Genomic DNA, 23,971 nt, shown 5'->3' on the forward strand with positions numbered 1-23,971 from the left:
CTGCCTTGTCTTTACGGGGATGGGGGTCATCAGGCTGCTTTCGGAATAATGAGCAGCTCAGTCTGCAGGAAACAGAGTCGCACTCCTTAGCGGGAGGGGGCCGAAAGGTCGAACCGACATCACTCATTTTATTTCCCCTTGCTCTGAGCTCTGGAAAATACCGTGTGCTCAGTCTTGTACGTTCTCATGATGGTTTTTAGTGATGCTGAGGACGGGTTCCTTTTCCGCTCGTTTGCAGGGCTCCAAATTATCTCCTGCTCATAAATGCCCCCTGTGTGCACCGTGCATTACAACTCATTGACTCTCTGTGTCTCCTTGGCCTCAAAAACCTGGTAGACCCAGTTCCCATAGATTTCCTAAAAATAAATAAGCAGATAAAATAGAAGGAAACATTGTCAGTAAAGTCCAGGGGTGATCCAATAGCACCCAAAACCTAAAACCCAACCACGTAGAACCACGTGAGCCTGGGCTACGTCAAGGGCTTCCAGAAGCGTTCCTCACGTCCCCGTGCTTCTTTCCGACAGATATCTACCCAAGGCCGAGGCCACACCCTCGCCCCCAGCCCGGCGGTTCTGATGGTGGCGGAGGTAAGTGTATTAATCCTGAATTCAGAAACGTTGGGAATGGATACACTTGAAATTCTGTCCACGATGAAGTGACAATGGTTTTCGAATGCCCAGCAGCTGCCTTACTAGCAGCCCGCTCCCATGTTGGGGACAGAAGACCCAGCCCCCTAAATCTCCCCATCAGAGTGCACATGCTCAACTCTGTTGGCTGGAGTGGTCTACGCAGTCCCCCGTACCCTCCCCAAATCCCTGGCCATGGCATTCTGTCTCCTCCATGATGTTCATGAGGGGTCATGGTGGACACTGGTCTCAGCTCATGGATGTTTCTGGAGATGCCCACTGGAAGCAAAATTAATAGGAAATCATGAGCTCTCCAGAGCCTCATGACAGCCTCTTAAAGATGCCGCCATGTCTTTGGTGGCTGGCCCTTATTGGATGGCAGGACAGGTTTCTGGAAGCTTCTTTCCCGGCGGTCCCCACAGCTCTGGGCAGGTGTCCCTGATGGAGCAACTCTTGTTGAGAGAAATTGGACAATTTTATCCAACCCCAGGATGGACAGCCGGGCTTCTCTATGGGAGTTTCTAAGAGACAAGACAGAGACCAACTATGGTCTCATTAATACAGGGAAGGAGAAAGAGATACAGGGTGACTACAGATGGTTTCCCAAACCCTGAGTAGATCCCCTTGGAGGTCATCTGGGCTCCAAGTAGCTCAGTCCAGTATGCACGCCTTGGGAGGGCAGGGGGCATTGGAACTCTGTTGGGGAGAGAAGGTTGTTTGGAGAGATGGGGGGGTTCGTGCAGACAGATTTTGCTAAAGGATGCTTAGGGCATCCCAAACCCCTTTAGGTGCATCTCAGGGGCCATGTCTTGGCTCTTGGGGACAAAACATGCAGGATTCAGCCACTTGGGTGCAGTGAACAGGCGTACGCCTTCTGTGAGGGTTTCCAAGCAGGCGAACGCCTTCTGTAGGGTTCTCCAAGCAGGTAGATGCCTTCCGTGCTGTTTTCCAAGCAGGTGGATGCCTTCTGTAGAGTTTTTCAAGAAGGTGGATGCCTTCTTTTGGGCTTTCCAAGCAGGCAGATGCCTTCTGTGGGGTTTGCCAAGCAGGCAGACTCCTGTAGGGCTTTCCAAGCAGGTAGATGCCTTCTGTTGGGTTTTCCAAGCAGATAGATGCCTTCTGTTGGGTTTTCCAATCAGGTGGATTCCTTCTGTGGGGTTTTCCAAGCAGGTGGATGCCTTCTGTAGAGTTTTCCAAGTAGGTGGATGCCTTCTGTTGAGTTTTCCGAGCAGGTGGACACCTTCTGTGGGGTTTTCTGAGCAGATGAACTCCTTCTTTAGGGTTTTCCAAGCAGGTAGATGCCTTCTGTGTTGTTTTTCAAGAAGGTGGATGCCTTCTGTAGGGTTTTCCAAGCAGGCGGACACTTTCTGTAGGATTTTCCAGCATTGAACTTAGCAGTGCATGTTTTCATGGCATTAGCAACTGGCCAGCTCAGATGTGAGGTCTGGGGTCTCCACTGGGACCTGCGTCCCTGTGGGTGCACAGGAGGCAGCTGGAAGGTGGGCAGGCTGTGGCTTGTGGCCAGAGCCGTTAGACAAGATACACAGTTTCCTATCTGGATGGTGATCACTGGCCATGGGAACTGCTGCTGCCTCCTGACACCCCCTTAGCACCGCGCCACCCTAGGGCAACCCCTATCCTGCAGGTGGGCTCTGCAGATAGGTTGGCCCCCATCTCTCAGGGCCCTGAGGTTTCTTCTGATCGCAAACACAGACGTCCCCGCAATGGCCCCAGTGGACAGGTCAGGCCCCCTCACCAGCCTTTATGTATCAGCATCCCCAGAAAAGGGTCGGGACTTTTGGTGCCTGGAAAATGTTAACAAAGGGAATCACTGAACACAAGAGGGACCTTTGGAGACCCCAGTGCACATTAAATTTCTTTCTATTTTGACCAAAAAATTCCTTAAAAATGCTGGCTCTGGATATAAACAAGTTTATTCAGAAGAGGGCAGGGAAATTCTGGGGAGCACACATCACCATGCTCCTGTTTCCCCAAAATAGCACCATATCCCACAGGGTAAGGACTCAGTCCAAGGACACTGTCCCCAGTTGAGACGATGCTTGGCAAATGCAGGTTGAGCTTCTGAACATCTGGCTGTAGATGGAGGTTCCCAGGACCCTCTCTCTGGGTTCCGTTAATTTGCTAGAGCGGTTTAGACAGGTGTTGGCTTACCTTATGGGATTTGATGAAAGATATGCACAAGCTTTTGGGTTAACAGGTTCATGGAGTGAGGTCTGGAGGGGTCCAGACAGGAGTTTGTGTCCCCATGGAGTGACGGTGCATTCCTCACTTCAGCACGACCTCGACTCCCACTGAACCCAGTCCTTTTGGGTGTTAGGCAGGCTTCAATCACGTGAGCACGATTGATGATGGATTAAATCATGGGTCATTGGGATTAACTCATCCTGTGGTGTCTTTCCCATCCCCATCAAGCCACGTGTGACCCGCTCATCATGGGGGCACTTGGTTCCCCTGGCAACCAGCACCCATCTTTAGGGGATTTTCAGAAACACCTTCATTGACGTCAGCTCAGGTGTGTTTGGAAATTCCAAGTTTTTCAGTAGCTTCCGCTTGCAAGGAGGAGTTCCATAGTGTTTACGTGAGCACATGCCGTGTGCGGAGGCTGGTTCTGCAGCAGTCACCCAGCAGCACGGTGGAGGGGCAGGAATGAATGGATGGGACCGTGTGGAAGCTCCGGGGTACCAGCCAGGGTCAAGGTGGTCTTAGCACGGGGGCTGAGACTGGAACGGAAACCTAAATTCAACACAGAGGGCATGTGCAAAGGCCCTGGGGTCACGGTCTTCCTCTGCATTCTGCACCTCCCTTCGGCTCTCAGATCATAAGGGGCCCATCCATGCACTTACCCTCCCCAGGCTGCTGGACCACCCATACGCTGTTCCCACAGGAAGGATGTCATCCCACCTGGATGGCACTGGGGACACCTGTACTTTGGTCCCAGTGTCCTGGCTTCATGGAAGGGGATGGCCACGCTCTCCATAAGCTGCCGGTGGGCTGGGGTTGACTGAGCGCGCTGTCTGCACGGGGTCTGAGGGTTGGTCTGTGTTCCACTCCACAGGTTACTTCGGCAACACCGACCGGGATGATGGCCGCTACCCGCCCAGACCCAAGCCGCCCGCAGGTATGCCCATGACTTCTCTCACTAGACTGGGGCATGGCACAGAGGCCTGGGGGCAGAGCTGGCCCCGAGCGGAGGACAGGGTGCACGGGGCGTCCACATCCCGTGCCTTATTGGATGGCGTGCTCCGTGCACCTGTCCCTTCTGGAGGTTGGTGCTGTGGGCGACACTGGCCGCGGGGCCGATTGCACTTCCAAGTGGTGGTCGTATCTGTGTACACCTGTGTGCGTGCGTACGTCTGTGTGTACCCACGTGTGCATTCCTTTATAGTCTGCACACACCTGTGCACGTGCCTTTCTGCCGACACGTCTGTCCATATGGGTACCCTGCAAGGCGTAGGGGTTTACAGACACGTAGCTTTGTAAGGATCTCCACATTCACGCACGATCTCTTTATAGACATTTACAAGTGCATCTGTCTGTATGCATGTCTCTGTGCAAATTTACTTATGTTGTATCTTTTATATACATTTATAGAAACATCTTTGCATGTGTATGGCTCTGTATATCTTCACTTAGGTATATATCCCTTATATGTGCGTGCACATATCTACGTCTCTCCCTATTCGCGTACGATACCCTTATCAACATTTGCACATGCACTTGTCTATATACAGGTCTCTCTCTAGATTTACTTACCCACGTATCCATTATATACACGTACAGAAACATCTCTGCATACAATGTTTCTGTATATCTTATATACAGATGCCTCTATATACAATTATATAAAGACGTTTGTATACATACGTCTGTATATATCCGAATGCACATATCCGTTGTATATGCGAGTGCGTATTTATGTCTTTAGATTCATGTACAGATCCCTTTATAGACATTTCCAAATCGCCTGTCTGTACATGTCTCTGCACATCGTGGCTTATGCACGTATCCCTTAGTCACATGCATAGAAACATCTTTGTATGCACCTGTCTCTCTCTGTCTTGTCGTAGGAATATATCCCTTATATATGCATGTACATATTCATGTACAGATTGCTTTATAGACATTACACATGGTCCTTTATATACGCATATCTCTATATATCTTTTTAAAAAGATTTTATTTATTTATTTGATAGAGAGAGATCACAAGCAGGCAGAGAGGCAGGCAGAGAGAGAGGGGGAAGCAGGCTCCCTGCAGAGCAGAGAGCCCGATGCGGGGCTCGATCCCAGGACCCTGAGATCATGACCTGAGCCGAAGGCAGAGGTTTAACCCACGGAGCCACCCAGGTGCGCCTGTTCTCCTTCTGCATCTGTATGCGGGTATATACATCTTCATGTGTATTCATATACTTGGATAGGCACGTGTGTATATTTTTATGAGTGTTTCTATGATTATTGCTGTACTTTTATGTACTTAAATACACATTCATGGTGCACATGTGTGTATAGAGTCACGTTTCCAGCTTTATGCTGATGCACACGTTCACAGGTGTATGTAAAGGTTTAGTGGGGCGGATGTTCTCTCTATCACGGGACTGGGAATGCCTGCAGAGAATTTTTCATACGTAAACCAAAGCGCAGATAGTCAGGACGGAGCCCTCTGCAGGCCTAGGCTCCAGGCTGGACTGCGTGAGGCTCTGTGTCAGGTACACGGGGTTTCTCCTCTGTTCTGTCACGCGTGACGTGTTTCAGAAGAGGTGAGGACTTGGCCCCGATACTTGGCCAAGGGGCACCCATGTGGTCTGGACATGCGGGGTATGTGTTCCCCTTCTCTCTGCCATGTTCAGCACTGGGAACAAACAGCTTTGCCTTCGAGGTTGTGACCAGCCAACGGTAAAAATGTCTGGTTCCTAAGAAAGGACGTATGTAATAGGGTTTGCCTGCCCAGTGTGCCCGTGTCATACACGTACTTCTGTGTCAAGTTGACTGGTCCTGCTTGGATCTCTGTGCAGGAGAAGGACACACCTGCATTCCCATAAGGCTCTCAGCGTTCACGTGTGCCCTCACCGAGCTTGCCATACGGGTCTGTCTTGGCATGCATTGTCCTTCCAGAAAGCTGTGACTTGAGGGAGGCAGCCTTGGTGGCACCCACTCTTTGCCACCCTGTGGGGCTCTCTTTGGGCTGAGTCGTGGGCATGGCTTTGGGGCCATCACCAGGAACCCCGTGGTTCCCAGCAGAGTGTCCCTGACGCGAACCTTCTCTCCTGCAGGAGGCGGTGGGAGCTACTACCCCAGCAACGACGGGTCCGGAAACACGCACGGTACGCCCGGCCCCCAGCCCCCCGGTGCATGGTGGGGTGGGGGTCGTCTCTGCAGGGCTCCCCCTTCCATAACCATCTCAGCCTCTTCCTGGGGTCTCAGGCATTGGCGCTCTGTCTGCTGGCGTCCACCTCTCCGAGCTGACCCTCTGACTTGGCCGCGTCCTGCTGTCCAGGGGCACCAGCGTCCGGGTAGTGGGAAACAGAGTGACAGGCAGCGGCAGTCGCTGGGGGAACAACATTCAACACATCAGGGACTTTTTGTAGGCGGCTGACTTAACCCACAACGGGAAACACTTCACGAGGGCCGACTGTGCCCAAAAGGAAAAGCCTACAGGAGTGATTCTTGGGTTTTTACTGCATTGAGTTCTTTGCCATCATAACGGCAAATCTCGAAGCCCTCGGACGCTCCCTGCTTCCGTCAGGGACGACTGAGAACCAAACGTCATCGCTGGGAAAATGAAAAGCCATGGATTGATTTCTTTTTTAATTGAGATACAACAGACAGGAAACATTGTATCCAAGTCTAGGTGTACACCGTAGCGATTCAACATTAATTCTATGCCACGGCTCTAAGTCTGGGGAGCCTCTGTCTGCACACATAGTTACAAGTTTTATGTTTTGTGTCTATCGCTACACATGGTTACAAATTTTATTATTTGTGGGTCCGTGGGCACACACAGTTACAAATTTTATTGTTGTTTAATTTTTAACATATTTATTTATTTGAGAGAAAACAAGAGAGCACAAGCAGGGGAAGCAGCAGAGGGGGAAGCAGGCTCCCGGCTGAGCAAGGAGCCCGATGCGGGACTCGATCCCGGGACCCCGAGATCATGACCTGAGCTGAAGGCAAAGGCTTCACCCGCTGAGCCGGCCAGGTGCTCTGCACATTTTATTTTTTTACTGTAAAAGGAGAATCTTAAAGATTGACTCCCTTAGCAACTTCTAAATACAGGATACGGGATGGTTAACCCATAACCGAGGTCCCCAGGCTCTCCGTGATGTCCCAGACGTCATTCATCCTAAAACCACACATTCATCCTCTAACACTCCTCTTGGCCCAACAGTCAATTTATGGATTAATTTCAAAGCATGAGGTTTTTTTTTTCTGTTTGGCATCAGCTAAGGGTTTTGAGAATCGTATGTGAATGGAGTGATTTTATCTTTTCCATTGATACTAATATCTGTATGGGACATTGGCCTTTGGAGATGTGGTCCCATGAACCTTCCTAATTTCTGAAGGACACGTATCTATGTGACATCCTATGTTCCAGAGTGAAGGTGAAGCACGTTGCTCCAACAGTCTGCTTTAAGGGGCAGATCCCTGTCACCCTATGGATGGCCCCATCCCCATAAGGCTGTCCCTACAATGTGCACACGCTTGTATGGGACAGGGGATGTGTGAAGGGTCCTAGTTGCATGGGGTCAAGAGGTGTCTGTTTTAAACTCAGTGTGCCAACGTGATGCCCCCATCATCCTCTTTCCATGCAAATGCTGGGACTAAAGCTTATCCAGTATTTTGATAAGCAGGCATGGGGAACACTGTAGGGTCAGAGGATGCCCCACATCCCTCCAGGGCAGGGAGGTGTCCTGATCCGGGAATGTGTTTACCCCATGCACGCATCTCTGGAGTTTCTCCCTCCTGGAGGGTCCTTTCTAGAGCCTGCTGTTTTGTTCTTTGCTGGATTCATAAGCAGGAAACCTAGGACTTGTCTAGCAGTGTTCCTGGGAGCCCTAAGGATACGTACATTTCCCCCCTAGGAAATGAGTCAGGACTCTGATCCCATGTCAGTATTTCTTGGGGAACTATCTCTCCCCAAGTGCAGAAAAACCATGCAGCCCTGTCTGTGCCTGGACCCCTGTCCTGGGGGCGCTGAGATGCACCAGGCTGAGTCAGCTCTCAGATGAGTACCGAGGACTAGGTTCATGGAGCAGGTGACCACGTCCACCAGCGTCTCCCTGGAGGTGGCGGAATGCACTGGGCACACCCCTTTCTCTTGCACAAAGGAAACCAAGGCTAACAGACTCGTGACCTCATCCTAGTGACCTCGTTTTACCTTAAAGACCCCACCTCCAAGCACAGTCCCCCCCTGAGGTCCCGGAGAGCTAGGCGTTCAACATATGAATTTTGGGGAGGGAGACACGGCTTAACCTGTTACCCGTATCATCCATTCGGAAGAGGCAGTCCCTCGGCACCTGCAAAAACACTCCCGCTTCCAAGTTAACAAAATTGGCATCATGCATTTCGTTTGTCCTCTGATACCTTGGTTGAGAAATGGGTCTCCAGACGTGAGAAGAAGGTGCTAGAAATCTTTCTGTTTCAGTGGCCGGATGGCTATGGTCTGTCCCCACGGCACGCCCCGGGCTGGCCTCCTGGAAAGCGTGTTTGCACGGGAGCTCAGGCCAGCCCCCGGTCGTGGGGCGCGAGCATGGTGTGTGCCCTTGGCCACAGGCTCCAGAGGGTGTCCGGGGAAGCCATGGCGTCCCGCAGGTCTTGTAGGCTGACCTCAGCTCCTGCTCCCTGGGTGTCAGTGGCCACCTCGTGGTGACTGCGCTCCTTCCCTCTGCACGGGGAGGCTGGCCTGGAAGTTCCGCTTGTGCTGGTTTTCTGAGCCGTGTCGCCCAATGTTCTGGAGGGTTCTCTTCTGTTTCACGTGCTCTTTCTGTCCTGCAGGAGGAGGGCGCTCTAGACCCAAATCTTACGGAAATAATTATGGTAAAGGAATTATTTCTTATGAGCTGTGTGCGGAGAAACTGTCCTTGGGGAGAACTAACACCCCGTCTGGGCGCTGGCAGGAAGCTTCTGCTATTGTCTCCGGCGTGGAAACGAACGGCCCCGCAGGGTCTGATTCGCGTCCACACCTTTGCATGCCGTGACACCTTACTTTCTTGCCAGGAAGTAAGTAAACCCTGCTTGCAACTGAAATATGTGTGTGTGTGCACGCGTGCATTCGTGCTCCCCTGTGCGCAAACGTGTGTGCCAATGTGTGTGTGTGCGTGCAAATAGGTGCGTGCCAGGCAGGGCAGACGTTCATGGACGAATGTGTGCATACATCTGTCCATGCGTGTGTGTACCTTCCTGTGCATGTGGCTGCGCACACGTGTCTACTTGCTAATGCACACGGGCATGTGTCCTCGTGTGCACATGTGTGCGTCTGTGTGCGTCTGTGCATAAGGATTTGCACGTAGATGTTTGTGTGTCTCTCTGTGTGCACCGTGTGTGTGCGTGCAGGTGGATGTGCGCATGTGTGTATATGTGGGGCTTGGATGTGCCTGCAGGTGTGTTCGCATGTGATCTGCCTGCGTGGAGGTGTGCACGCCCCCGGGGGTGGAGGTGTCCATGCGGGTAGTGCCGTGTGCATGAGTGATGGTGTGCGTACACGTGATTCCATGTGTGCACAAGCATGAATGCTCATGCGTGCTCGTGCGCGTGGGTGGAGGGGCGCGCATGGATGTACCCGTTCGCAACGTGCACGAGCATGAGTGTGGCTGCGCGCACGTGCGCCCGCAAACGTGTGCGCAGATCCAGTGCCCCCACCAGGAGTGAAAAATGCATTGCCTCGTCCCTCCCTTGCCCCCTGGCACTGCTCACCATGTATGTAGCCCCTCGGACAACCCTTCCTGTGGCTGTGTCCGCCCCCTCCTCCGGGAGAAGGTAAGCTCCCCGCAGGCACTCGGAGATCCGCGTCCGTCCGCGGCGCTTCCCGCTGCTTCTAGCTGCCTGCCCAGCGTCCCCGCGGCTCCTGGCGGTGGAAACGCTGCTGGGCAAACCCATGACCGTGTGCCTTCCCCTTTACAGGCGGAGACGGATACTCGACCTACGGGAACCCACAGGGTAATGGCTCCGTGCAGTCCCGTCTTTAATAAAAACATGCTTTGGGCGGGCCCGCGAGGGTTTTCATGGACCAGTGGCTCTTCGGTTGGGAAGTCCTGAGCAACGCGGTCTGCCTCTCTGGGCGGCTCAGTTCCCTGGGGGCTTGGAGCAGGAGCGAGGAGGGAGGGTTCCGGGCTGGAGGATGCCTCAAGGTTCTGAGCGCAGCGTGGAATTCGTGGACCTTGTCCAAGTGCTACCCAGGGCTTCCTGGACTTTGAGAAAGCGCACAGGCAGGAAGCCAAGAAGGGGAATGGGCCGTTGGTGTGGACATTCCGACCTCAGGAAGCGCCCTAGAAATGCACCGCCCGCCCCAGAGCAGGTCAGACAAGGCACGGGTGGAGGCCAGAAGGCCCACGCTGGTCACCCCTTGCTTGCAGAATGTAGCCTCTGAGCCATCCAGTGTTCCCGTTGAAGCTGAATGCGCTTCCCCCTGCCCCACGCGGGGATTCTGTGCGTCACGGATCCTCGGGGAGAAGTACGCGTGGACGCGCTTTCCAGCCCCCAAGCCCCGGTGCGCGTGCACGGCCTCGGGGTAGCTTCTTGCTGCCTGGCTGTGTTGGTGTTGGGAGGACATCCCGCCCTTCTGTTCTCCTCTGGCACCCAAGCTGGGGCTCTGGAGGGACAGATCCCAAGACAGAAATCAAGGCGGCGCACAGACTGTTGCATGGAACGTGTAGGGTCCTGCGTCCAGACAGACGGACCGATGCCAGCCTGGGGTGGGGAGGGGGCAAGCTGTCCCTCCTGCAGGCGGCAGTGTCCAAGCCGAGGTCCGATGGCGGCCCCATATGCAGCCCAACAGCACACCCGCTGCTTGACCCACTCTGATACACAACACAGGTCACTCTCGCCAAGGGAAGCCGTGATTTCCTCTTTCTCAGAAGCGTGGGCTTTTGTCAGGCCAGGTCCCGGGGCAGAAACAGCAAAGTGTAGGCTGTAAGCCTGTCTCAGGGGTGTCAGGTTTGGTGCGTGCCTCTGTGGAGAGCTTGGAAGGCCCCTCTATCAGGCCACGTGTGTGTTGAATATTTATTTTTTTATTTTTTATTTTATTTTTTTTGCAAAAATATAAGCATTGTACTTCCAAAAAGGTTCAACTGCACCCCATTCAACAAATCCACAAAAAAAGCAATCGCATGACTCTTAGTTCCAATGCTCTGGCTTGAACGTCCGGAAGGGGTAAAAGACGCCGTCCATAATCTCCACATGGGGTAAAAGCAGATTCCTTTCCTCGGGACTTCTTGTTCCTTTTTGTCTTTATTTTTATTTTTTATTATTTTTTTAAGATTTTACTTTTCTATTTGACAGACAGAGATCACACGTAGGCAGAGAGGCAGGCAGAGACAGAGGAGGAAGCAGGCTCCCCGCTGAGCAGAGAGCCCGATGCGGGACTCGATCCCAGGACCCTGAGATCATGACCTGAGCCAAAGGCGTAGGCTTTAACTCCCTGAGCCACCCAAGTACCCCTCTTTTTCTTTATTTTTATACTTATATTCCCCTCTCCCTACCCCCCACTCCGTGCATTTAAGGTTGGGAAGTCCCCGAGCGGAGATGGTGGGATAATTTGCAACACTCGCCGCCCTCGCGGGCCGTGCTGTTTCCTGAGCCCCTCTTTGGTGTCTCCATCCCGCAGGTAACACGGTAGCGAAGATTGTGTCTCCGGTCGTGTCCGTGCTGGTGGTCACGCTGGTGGGTGCCGCGGCCGGCTACTGCCAACGCAACCGCATGAGGAACTGTTTGAGGACGAACGGCAAGTTGGGGGCTCTGTGCAGACACCTCCTGGAGCCTGTCGCTGGGCTGGGTTCTTTCTGGGTTCGCCCCATAGAGGAGCGTCGCCTCAGGATGTGGTGTTAAGTTGGGTCTTCAAGGGGGGAATGCTTTTTCTTTTATTATTATTTAAGCAGCTTTGGGATCGGCAAGAGTGGGTGTTTCTGCCAGTCAGTCACGTAGACTGAAATGCTATTGGGGTTGCCATCAGGTGGGCTGACACCGTTTCTGTGGATCCTAAGGGACTTGGGAACTGGTTCGGTGGAACCTGCCGTGTTTGTTTTTCTCTCCAAAAACAAAAGTAAGGACGGACAGACTTGGAAGGTTTTCTGTTGAATTCCTGCAAATTTTCCCCCCTGGGAAATGGGTGGCAGACCACTGTGGCTTCCTAGTTCAGGATTTTTTTTTTTAGGGGTGGGGAATCCAGGATCCTAGGTTTGGAGAATCACACCTCCTTAGGGGGCGAAGGTGGCAGGTGTTGGGCTGAGGACGTGTTTGCAGGGAGGGTCCAGGGACAGAGAGGGCTGTAGGGGACAGAGGTGAGCTGAGGGAGTGTTGACATGTGGTCCCGACAGCAGACAGCCTGGAAGGACTCCATCTGGGGTGTGTGGGGTGCACTCACCCGGTCTCCTTTGTGTCCCTACGGAAGGGTGTTTCAGGGAGGCTTGCAAAAATCCCAAAACCTGCCCGGGGCCTCCCTCTGCTGGCGGACGGGCAGTACTGACCAAATCCAGACCCTGGGGAGCTCGGGTCTACACCACACCCGCCCCTCCTACTCCTCACCCTACTCCCAACCCCCCAAAAAGCCTGGGGGGAAACTGAGCCTCTGGAAAACCCCTCAGATGTCTGGGCATTCGTGGATCATCACAGACACATGGCGTGACTTTGGGTTCCTCCTTCCACATGGATACGCGGGCGTTTCGGAACCCATCAGTGTAGACCTGAATTGGGTTTTTATCGTTTTTGTTTTTAGTTTTTTATTTTTTTTTTTTTTTTTACAGCTAAAGGGTTTTTTGTTTTGTTTTTGTTTTGTTTTGTTTTCATTTTTTTGTTTGTTTGTTTGGTTTGCTTTGCGTTGTTTTTCAGTATGGATCACGGTCTCCCTGTGTATCGGAGATGGTGGCCTTTTTTGTTTGATTTTTCTTGTTGTTTTGTTTCTTCCCATCTGGACGCTCTCTTTGCTTCTTTGGAGACTAGAGAAACATCCCGACTAGTTTTTCAGTGACTCTTTTATTTATTTATTTATTTTAAGAGTTTACTTATTTATTTGAGAGAGGACAAGAGAGGGCCAGCAGGAGCCGGGGGACGTGCAGGGGGAGAGGGAGAAGCAGTTTCCCCGCCGAGCAAGGAGCCCTGTGCGATGTGGGACTCAGTCCCCGGACCTTGAGACAGTGGCCTGAGGGTTCACCGACTGAGCCCTCAGACGTCCCCTCCACTACCTCTTCTTCAGGGATGACGTCCCTGGGTCCCATGGACACCATGTTTGTCTGCCCGTCTATAAAACTAGGGTCCTGAGACCCCAGTCAGGCACACCTCCTGTCACGGGACGAGGAGACCCTCTGAAGATGGGCAGGACTCATGTAGGGGCAACCTGGTCTTGCTGGCTGCCAAACTTGCAAACCGTCTAGCACGTATGACCACGGTGGTTCCATCTAGGCTTTCGTCCGAGACGTGGCTGTGGGGGAGGGTCTCAGCATTACAGAGAGCTTGGCTCCAACCCCTCACAGCGACTTTGCCCAGCTGTAAGGTTGGGTCCGGGAGGTCCCCGGTCGGCAGAAGGACTTGTGACATTCTGTCTTGGCAAGTTGGAGGGGGATGTGTTGCAGTGCACAACCTGTGGAACTGGACGTGTGCAACAGCCCCCCCTTTGAAGTTGCCACACCTTCTGGGGACACACTTCTGGGGCCACATACAGGACAGCAGGTGGACTGTTTGAGCGTGACGCTTTGGCTTTATTTGATCGACTGCAAGTAATAAAAGCTCCCGTTTCTGAGGTTCTGAAGGTTAATGGAGCCACATCCATAAAGGGGGTTGTGCCAAAATTAGCTGTGACCCCAAAAGACATAGTGGGTCAGTTCACCCTCGGTGTGACATGCTGTTCCCTGTCTTCCCTTCCAGAACCAGCACACGTGTGAGGGTTGGGAGATCCAGCGGTCGCTTGGGGAGACGCTCGGTGTAGACGGGAATGCCGTTGGCCGCTCCTGGGACGCTTCCTTTCATCGTCGACGTCACCCGCCGCCCTGACGTGGCTTCAGTTTGGCCCAGAAAGCATCCCCAGTCCGCGGGACACAGTGCATTCCTGAGCTTGACTGGGTTCCTCTTCGGGTTGAACAACGATTCTTCCTTCCTCTGATGGTTCGATCGCGCACGTGGACAGATGCCGACTCTGGATTGGGTTCCCAGCGCTACCTCGGCCTGCAGGATGTGCATGTGGGTGACCCCTGCGTGTCCCCCCAAAGCACAGTGCAGGGTCCCAGGACATGGGTGCTGTCTTCTTCAGGGGTATCGGGAACACCACTGGGGGTGGGGGATGGTTTCCAGGAAGCTCTGGGGGGAAGTTTGGTGCAGGATGAATCTCCATCCAAGGGCCAGTGCCCTCCAGTGCCCGCTGGTTTGGCTCTTGTGGGATGCGGGATTGTTACCCCTGGGGACGGCTTGGATCAGCCCTCTCTGCCCTGCCCGTGACCTGCACGTGCCGAGGCTGGCTTTCGGGATTGTACATGCACAGTTGCTCGAGTGCAAGCCATCTCGGGGGCGGGAGGCGGGGGGCAGGGGTGGGGGAAGCGGCCTTAGGATGCTTTTCCTTTTCCTGTGAAATCTTAAGGTTTCGGGATTTCTGGGAAAACAGGGGACAGCGATCGCGATGTGTGTCTCTTGACGGTCCTCTCGTATCAGTTTCCATGTGATGCCCTGTAGGTGTCTGTCCTTTGTGCGAGGCCATCATTTTTCTTAGTGTATGCTTTTTTTTTTTTTTTAAGACCCGTAATAGGAAACCTTAAATGTCCAAGCATCTGAAATGCAGACTATCTGTTTGTTTCTATTTTACTAACATTTGGGGGGAAAGGAAAAAGGCCAGGTGGGGCTTATGGGTATAGGTTCCTTCGACTTAGGTACATGCTTAGAGCACTTTTGGGCTTTGCCCTAAATATCAGAATAAAAACAATTAATGCCCTCTGCATCTCGTGGAGAGGACCCAGAAAAATCCCAAATATGCAGGCTTACAGACCTAGTCCACAGGAGGGGTGCCGATTGCAGAAAGCCCTAAAGAGAGCGTTCCAGAAACCCAAAGGGATTTGCAGCCCAGAATCTCGATGTGGGGTCTCGCGTCCGGGATGCATGGGTGACTAGAGTCGTTTCAAGACGGCCGCCCGACATTCCTCCCAGGACGGGAATGTCCTCGCGCGCGAGGTTTCCTGGATGTGAGTTTCGGTGCTGGGTTTCTCGTGACGGGGGTTGAAGGCGTGTGTGAATGCGTGTGGGCGTGCACGGACACACGCGTTTGCACCTTTGCAATCAGACCGACATGCTATGGACGCATTTATAAGGACGTACATCCATCTAGTTTGTATTTTTTTCCTGTACCTCTCATACATAAATTTTCATCACTCTAAATAAACGTAAAAGAAAAAAAGAAAAAAAAAAAACCCGGTTGGCTTGCCGTGTCCTTGCTCTCTGTAACCCCCAGCACAGGGGACAGCACAGGGCAGGTCCAGACTCACAAAGCTGTCTACGCAGCTTAGCAGGCATCGCATCAGTGGGATCCTGAGCGGGGTTGGGTGTCCGTTATGGGGTGTGTTTGCGTCCGCTGCGGTGTCTGCTCTGTTCCGAGGGTCACGGCAGGTGTTTGGGCCCCTGTGGCCTTCCCGAGGAGGACGCGCTGTCGTCAGCGCCATTTGGAATAGGACGGATGGTAGACACGTGAATGTAGTTACGGGTTTGGGGGATGAAAATCACCCAGGTGTAGGGCATCTGGGTGGCTCCGTGGGTGAAGCGTCTGCCTTGGGCTCGGGTCATGTTCCCAGGGTCCCGGAATGGAGTCCGTGCTCAGTGGGAAGCCTGCTGCTTTGTCTCCCACAGCCTGCTTCTCCCCTTGCTTCTGCTCTCTCGGTCTCCAATAAACAAATGAAATCTTTAAAGAAAGAAAAGAAAATCACCCAAGTGAGAAGCGGAAATGGGTTAATGTTCAACCCAGTTAGAATAAGCATGTTGGAATCATCCGCCCTTGGAGGCCTGTCTTTTGCAGGGGGAAGGGTAGGTCTGATAGAGCAGAAGCATTTGATGGATGGACTGATTGATGACTGAGGTATGACTGACCCAGAGTGTCAGATTAGTTCCAAGCGGGGAGCATATGCCCTTAAGGAACCCCCCAGGCCACCAGGAAGGCATGCTTCCCTGCTAGAAAGAAGAGACAAATGACCCTACGGTCCAGTCTACGTGCCTGTGAAGCGTGGAACAGATAGTCCGGACCCTGTTTTAACAAGCAACACGCCCCTGCTCCTCCTGGGCACTCGAGTGTGCCTCGGGGGGCCAGGCTGGAACGGAGCAAAGCCTGGAATCAGATTTCAGGCAGGGCAAGAGGACGGTGACCACTACGGGATGTGTGCTTTTATTTCCATGTTCCGGCAAGCACTTAGAAAGCACTTCTGCTCCCTCCTCCCCAGCCGAGTATCCGTGACCCCATGCACGGCTTTCCAGGGGCGGAGGGGGGGAGGCGTGGTCCCAGCCGCTGCTATGTGGCCTGTAAAGCGGGAAGACCAAATCACACACACACACATGTATGCACGTCCGAGTTAACATGTTGGAGTGGTAGCCTGCAGCGGCTCAGAATGCGACCTTATTTGGAAGGAGAGTCTGCAGAAATCACCAGCTGAGGTCGTCTCGGACGACGGTGGGCCCTCGCCCTGTGGGGCTGGTGTGTCTGAAGGGAGATTTGGACGCAGACATGCACGCGGGGAGAATATGCTGCAGAGCTCACAGCGGAGCTGCCACCAGCCGATGACCGGCCGGAAGCTGGGCAGGGGACTGGAGGAGACCATCCCCTACCATCTTCTGCCGGAGTGCATCCCTGCTCTGCCCGCACCCCGGGCTTCTTGTCTCCAGGACTGAGAGACAGAGAGACTCCGAGTCTGTGGTCACCGCCACTGCGTTTGCAGAACTTGTCACAGCCGCCCAAAGACATTCGTGAGCCCGTGACTTACATGCCGGGTACGTGGGTCCCCAGTTTACAGGAAAGGGACGGGGGACTCGTGGAGCTTCCCAAGGGACGTAGCCTTGAGACGGGTCGGCATTGGTTTCCGGACGCTGAGGCTCCGTTCACCAGTTCACAGGCTGCCGCCTGCATTCCGAGCTGTGCAACCTGAAGCAGGTTCCACGACCTCTCTGGGCGTCCAGTTGCGCCACCTGGAGAACGGGCATCCTGGTGGGCTCCGCGTCCCCCAAGCGGTGCAGGTCCGTGAGCTGATGCGTGACAAGCATTCCCGGTCGGGCCTGGTGCATAGTGAGGGCTGCAGGGGCCATGAGAGGGAAAAGATACAAATAAGCCTTTTTGGTTAATATTAGTACAATCAGGCTTATTGCAACATTTAGGATCTCTCTTAGACTCAGGTGAAAAGTTGACATCAGGAAGTCAAAACTGCCGATACTACCTCAAAACACAGAGTATTCGAGAATGCAGGTTCCCCCCCAAAAATACCCTGTTCTGTTTTCAGAATCCACAGGGCTGTAGCTACGCACAAGCCTTCCCAGATGAACTACATTTCCCAACAACCTTTGCAAGCCCTCATGGTCATGTGTCAGCTCTGGGCCAGTGGCGTCTCCCCTCGGTTTCTGGGGCAGCAGGACCGTCCTGTGTCCCCAAGCTCAGTATTAGTTAGCAGGACCAGCATCAGGAGGGGATGTGGGTTTGGGGAAGGAGCTGCTGCGTCACCACCGGGTTGTCCTGATGGAGGGACCCTTCTCTGGAGGGTCCTCATACCCTACCCATAAAAGGGCACCAGCTTCCAGGATGAAGGCCACAGGGTCCTTGAGAACCAGCGTGGTGCGTTAGTTCCCTGGTCTGCACCATGCTGGCCAAGGTCCCCGAAACACGGCACCTTCACTGTCCTCGCCATCAGGAAAGAAAGAGTTAACTGTGTGCAGGGGAGGGAGGTGTTCGCTACCGTGATGGTGGACCTCTAGCTGCAATGTCAGCCTGTCACATCGTCATAGTGCACACCTGACCCTCCCATCACGGTGCACACCTGGCCCTTAACAGAAGGCTCTACGTCGTTGAGGCTCTGAAACCCTCAAGCTGGAAAACAAAAACAAAGAAACCAAAAAATCCATTTTCTGATTTCCCTGCAAGCATTTTGCTTGGAGCGTGGGGGCATCTCGTGCACAGACGATGTTGGCGTTGTCTTTGCAAGGACGCTCCTGTTTCTTTCCGTGATGCATTCACTAAAAGTGCAACATCCTGCGATAATTCATTACAAGTAAGAATTACATATACGCAGTATACAATATATATACAATGTATCTCTATACAGACACATGAAATACTGTAGGAATAAAAAGACAGAAAACCCCTCTACAAACACAGGCACATTATCTATAATTGTATATACATATGGATGTGGTTTGCTGATGGCTTTACGTGCGCCCTGAGCTTTTGAGATGCGTGATAGTGATATGGAATCTGACGTTCAAATCGCGTTTTTTTTTTTTTGTTTTTTTTTTTTTTTTTTCCTGATTGCAGTGAAGCTGGTCCGTTTTGGAGACCTCTTAACAGGGGACGTCTGGGCAGCATGATTGTGTTTTCTATCTGATAATGCAGTGTAGATCGGGTGGCTTGTTGTTCCCGAGAATCCAAGCGTGTATGTGACCACATTCATCATTTTCTTGAATTTCTTCCTTGTGAGTCGTCACCGGGTCTCATGCATTGGTCCCCAGTTTCAAGGACTCAGCGTCCGTAGCCGCGGGACGTCTATCTGGAGCAGGGATTTACAGACATTGTGTTTGCTTATCGAATTTACTCATTTCTTATTGGCATCTGTGGGGTTCTTAAAAAAGCAGCTTTAGGAACCATTGAAGATGGGAATTTTCACTCACACCATTAATTTTCTGGTACATGTGAATCTCCGCTCAGTTGGGCCTTGATTTTTTGTTGTTGTTGTTGTTTGTTTGTATAAATCCTAGTCAGGTACTCAGAATCATAGCAAATAATAATAATAATAATAATAATAATAATAAACTTTTAAAAATACCCAGAAACATCATCAAACAAATCATTGGAAGGGATTAATAACCTGTGAAAATTGGGGGCTTTAGTATTATTAAAAAAAAATTCAGTTCTTTTTGCTTAGGAGCTAGCAGTGGCACCCTAGTTTTGGAAAGGTTTAGGAAAAACATACATCTATATTCTGACCCCGGTTCCTCCTGTGACATTTTCAAGGACAGGAGTGCAGACCCAAGGCGAACTTTTCACGGGAGACCTGCTTTCTCTGTTAAACACAGTTTTTCCGGAGTGTCTGGGCTTCGGGGCACACTCTCTTATACACAACGCTTCCACACCCCATAGCCTTCCCCTTGGCACCGAATGTAGGTGGTTCTTTGAAAATACCTGAATCCCTTTGGTGGGTTTCGCGGCCGCGATCCCCAGCATCTTCCAATCCCAATGCATGATTTTCCATGTCCTTTCTGCTCTTTTATAGGGGGCCAAGGGCAGGTCACCCCAACATGCACCACTTTGACATATAGATTATTTATCTTTCTAAATTTCTTTTTTCTTAATTCCAGCACAATGACCATACAGGCTTGCATTTGTTTCAGGTGTACAATATAGTGAGCTGACAATTCCATACATCATCCAATGTTCCGCACAACAGGTGTTCTCCTTAAGGCCTATCTCCGGTTTCATTCACCCCCTCCCCACGGTAACCGTAGCTGTGTTCTGAGATTTAAGCGGGTTCCTGTGTTTGTATGTTTTTCTCGTTGTTCATAGATAAAGAAGATGTGAGGGGACACCTGGGTGGCTCAGTGGGTTAAAGCCTCTGCTTTTGGCTCAGGTCATGATCCCAGGGTCCTGGAATCGAGCCCCGCATTGGGCTCTCTGCTCAGCGGGGAGCCTGCTTCCCCCTCTATCTCTGCCTGCCTCTCTGCCTACTTGTGATCTCTCTCTGTCAAATAAACATGAAATATATTTAAAAAAATAAAGAAGATGTGATGTATATATTTAAAACACATTATTTAAATAGAAGTTACTAAAGACACAGCCAAGACAAGGACACTCAGACCCTCCTCTGTGCCCTTGAGAACAGGAAATAGATCTCCCGTATACAGAATACCCTCCCTGTACTAAGACGTAAAAAGACATCCTGATCACCAGAAACTGAGGTTTTAAAGATGAGAAAGTTGTGCAAATAAATAATTTTTTTTCTCCTCTGCCTCAGCCCAAATTCTGCTCAGAATTCCTGACTCCTTCCAGCTCCCAAAAGCTTGTTTTGTTTTCATGCTGTCCACATATTGTCTCTTCATGGAAAATGCAGAAAAACTGCCTCCCTTGGTCTCAAATTTCAATGTTGGGCCTCTGTGCACACATAATAATGCTCTGTGGGATTTTTGGTTGTTGCTCTCTTGCGAATCTGTCTCATGTTGATTTAATTCCTAAGCCAGCTGGAGGACCCTGAGAGGTAGAGGAAGAATTTTCTCCTCCCGACCCCGTGAAGGACTTTTCTTTGGGGATTGTGACGGGGACCAGGGACCGTCCTTGAATGCAAGTGTGTTGATGCTGACGCTGAAGACCCCCCATGTGTGGGTTCTGTCTCAGGGTGTGCCCGACATACACCTATCAAGAACACTGTGCAAACGTGATACCTGTCCCATGTCCTCGGCCTCACTGGTACAAAGCATAGTGTGGACAGCTTCTCTGCGGACGGCGAAGTGAGAGATTCGACAGCTGTGTGAGGCATTTGGGTGCAGGTGGTCATTGGTTTTCCGTCCCCAGCCTGCTCGGAGGGTGGTGTATTAATTACGCTGCTCCCTCAGACTCGTGAAAGAGTGCGGAGCTCTGTCATGGGTGGAAGGCATATGGCGGGTTGCAGGGCCGCGCACTTCATGTCTGGCTTGTACTTCCCTTGCACACGCGACCTTGGGGCTGAGGGCAGAAGTTGGGGTGCAGAATTTCAAATGGACATCGGGCAGGTTAGCTGACGACGGCTGCTGTGTTGTCTTGTGAGTGGAATGCATTTGGGTAAAGGGAAAAAGACATACATTGTGTATCAAGATGATTATAAACGTCTTATAAGTTACCTATTTTCATTTAATAATTAATATTAAATAAATATAATAATATTCATTAAATATCATTTAATAATATATGAAAATAAAATTAAAATAAATAATAAATTAAATATACAATTAATTATATATTTTATACATATTATATACTTTTTATATGTTATATATAAATATATATAATACCTGTAAATATATAAATATATATATTTATAGAAATATATTTATAAATAAAAATATATAAATATACCTACATTTTACATATTTATCTATTTGTGTATATATCTTATTTACAAATTTTATTTACAAATTATATGTACAATTGTATATGTACATTTGTATAATTATATTAATTATAAATTATATTTGTAAATGTATATTATCTATATATTTATATATAAATACAATAAAATATATATCTGTATTACGATAGATACCTATATATTTATAGAGATTTTACATAGATAAATATATTGACTTATATTGATCTACATGTTGATTTATATAGAAATATATATAGATATTGATTTATATAGATATCTATATATTTATATATGTTAAAAGATTCATATAGATACATTTATAGGCCATAAACTGATATTTATATATGTTACATCTATGTATTTAGTTTTGTATCTATGTATCTATGTATCTAGTTTAGTATCTATGTATTTATAATAAGTTTGTATTATATATTTATATATACATATATTATTTATTTACTATATAATAATATCACTGTGATATGTATTTACATACATATAGTCTACATAAATTATACATTTATATGTAACTATATATTATAAATAAATAACATCTACTGTTTAAAAATCAATTAATATGATATACAGGATATGTAATATGTAGACAACAATATATTATGCAATATATTATTATATACTGTTATATTATGTAATGTATTGTTATTATATTATATAGATAAATACAGAATGCATATAATACATGAACCCCAGTACTTACATGATAATAGCAGCAGTAACATGCATATACATGTTCTATTTTACTTGGATCTGTGTGAAAAATAAACTGTTAAATTAGATTTTGCACAAGTGCACACGATAGTGGGTGTCCTTGGTAGCAAATGGGCAGTAGCGATCTGATGAAGAGGGGCGGGGGACGGGGAAGGTGTGCGGTCTTACAGAACCCACCACACGCCCTGTGGGGTTCATGTGCCAAGCCCAGAATTCGGCAGGTGTGTTTAAAGGTGTATTAAAGTGCTTGGTTATCCGCTGAGCCTCGTGAGTTTGTGGGTGGCTTGAACGTTCGGGGTCCACATGTGCCAGCCTCCACAGCCCGTCGAAGAGCACAGCCCCCGTGCCCCACCCAACGTGCGAGGCATCCCCTGGGAATCTCGGAATTATTTGGATAAGCACCATTGCCTTTTTTAAACACAAAAGTTAGTTTTGGTGTCTCTTCTCCGTGATGTCCTTCCCTACGCCCTGCTCAGGCGTTGTGCACAAAACACACAGACAAGAGCCTGTGTTTGTTGATGGACCTGTTGTGAGATCTTGTGATGAAGACCCAGAAGATGCCTGGGGTTGAGGGGGGGATTGAGAGAGGGGAGTCCGTCCTCTTGCATGAACACTCATCTGAAGGTCAGACACAGAAGGATGGATTTGCTTGACCTGCTTGTCCCGTGTCACATGGGCTGCTATTCTGGTTCCTAAGGTTAACGCTCTTGGGGGGGGGGTCCGAGTTGACTTCCCCCATCCCTGTCCACACCATGGACCTTGACCCAAATCCATATGCATCAGAGTCCTGCTCTATGGATAGCTCAGGATGCAGAAAGAGTCCACCGAAGGACAGACGGTGTCTGGACATTCCTTCGACTGAAAGCACCCGACAAAGCACGAGACATTTACCCACAGAGGGCAGTGAAATGGGCTGGTCGGGGGCTGCAGGCAAAACCCAGCACTGTCACCTTTAACTGGAGAGCAAAGAGGAAGCAGGGATGGGACCATTGCAATCCCAGCCACTTCCTCCAGCGTGGGCACACCGTCTCCCTCGCTCCGGCTCAAACCTTGGGTTGACAGCTCATATCCACATCCAGCATGCTGAGAAGATGCTTTTACCCTGTCTTGTCTGGCTTTCCCCCCATAGTGGAAGGTAAAGCCTGCAAAGATAAGGGGTGTGTCCCCAGTGCTTGCAACAGTGACACATACGAGGAAGTCAGTAGGTATTTCTTAGTTGCACACATGCTAAAATGAATGAATGTATGTGTTTGGTTCTGCCCAAACTGCCTGCCCACACCCTAGCAGGGGGCATGGGCTTAAACACATAAACAGTTGTAGGTTTTTAAAAATATCCATGATAGGGATGCTTAAGTAGCTCCGTCAGTTAGGCGTCTGCCTTCAACTCCGGTCATGATCTCAGGGTTCTGGGATCGAGTCCCGCGTTGGGCTCCCTGCACAGTGGAGAGTCTGCTTCTCCCTCTCCATCTGCTGTTCCCCCGCCTGTGCTCTCTCTCACTCTGTCAAATAAATGCATAAAATCTTTTTTAAAAAATTAAGAATATACATGATATACTGAAATATTAGAAATTGTAATGTGCCCATATTTGGAAGACCTTGGTGCAACAACGTGTAAGCAAAAACGAGAAAGCCATCTTCTTAATTTAGGAAGCCAGGTATTGTAGAGTTATGCAAATGTGGAAAATAAGGCCATTCTTCCCCGCCCCCCAATTTTTGTTCAGGAACATATATTTATTTCCACTAAAAATGTGCGATTTGGGTAAAGCATAATGGGCTTTTTGTAATTATCTTCAACGTATTATTAAGTAAAGAAACATCTAAAAATTTTCAGTTACTATTTCTAAGATGGAAAATACAGACGTCGATAACCCATGTAAACAAATGTCTTGGGGTTCCTCGATCATTTTTAGGAGTCTTGAGGAGTCTTATGGCCAGAACGTTTGAGAACTTCTCCTAGGTTGTATGAGTCAGGATGTTGAAGTCACTGAAAGCCCATCTCAAAATGGGTCAGTCCATAAAGAAAAGATCACCTAACAAGACCGACTGAGGTTTGAGCCTCTGTGGTGTAGTGATTAGAGAGTTCCATAATTTCCTCCAAGTGTCCGGCTTC

General features: G+C 50.1%; 1 protein-coding gene and 1 long non-coding RNA gene across 3 annotated transcripts in view; one reads left to right on the top strand and one right to left on the bottom strand.

Moving 5' to 3' along the window:
* Positions 1 to 15,243, top strand: part of XG (Xg glycoprotein (Xg blood group)) — a 32,641-nt gene extending 17,398 nt beyond the window's left edge. The window contains exons 6-12 of one of the 2 annotated variants that reach the window (XM_045089260.1): positions 525 to 587; positions 3,703 to 3,765; positions 5,917 to 5,967; positions 8,639 to 8,680; positions 9,764 to 9,799; positions 11,466 to 11,582; positions 13,718 to 15,243. In XM_045089260.1, the coding sequence (XP_044945195.1) occupies positions 525 to 587; positions 3,703 to 3,765; positions 5,917 to 5,967; positions 8,639 to 8,680; positions 9,764 to 9,799; positions 11,466 to 11,582; positions 13,718 to 13,734 (389 nt within the window). In that variant the 3' untranslated portion in view covers positions 13,735 to 15,243. The remainder of the gene's footprint in view (positions 1 to 524; positions 588 to 3,702; positions 3,766 to 5,916; positions 5,968 to 8,638; positions 8,681 to 9,763; positions 9,800 to 11,465; positions 11,583 to 13,717) is intronic. The other variant, XM_045089261.1, reaches the window with a different exon arrangement.
* A 442-nt stretch (positions 15,244 to 15,685) lies between these two features.
* Positions 15,686 to 23,294, bottom strand: LOC106007377. Its single transcript, XR_001182082.2, has 4 exons — positions 21,851 to 23,294; positions 20,450 to 20,803; positions 16,798 to 17,103; positions 15,686 to 15,728 (listed from the first exon to the last, which is right to left on the bottom strand). It is a non-coding gene; the product is annotated as an uncharacterized LOC106007377 (long non-coding RNA).
* Between the last annotated feature and the right edge of the window lie 677 nt (positions 23,295 to 23,971).

The sequence above is a fragment of the Mustela putorius genome, unplaced genomic scaffold (genome assembly GCF_011764305.1).
Source record: "Mustela putorius furo isolate JIRA1106 unplaced genomic scaffold, ASM1176430v1.1 tig00003836_pilon_pilon_pilon, whole genome shotgun sequence".
Classification (NCBI taxonomy): domain Eukaryota; kingdom Metazoa; phylum Chordata; class Mammalia; order Carnivora; family Mustelidae; genus Mustela; species Mustela putorius.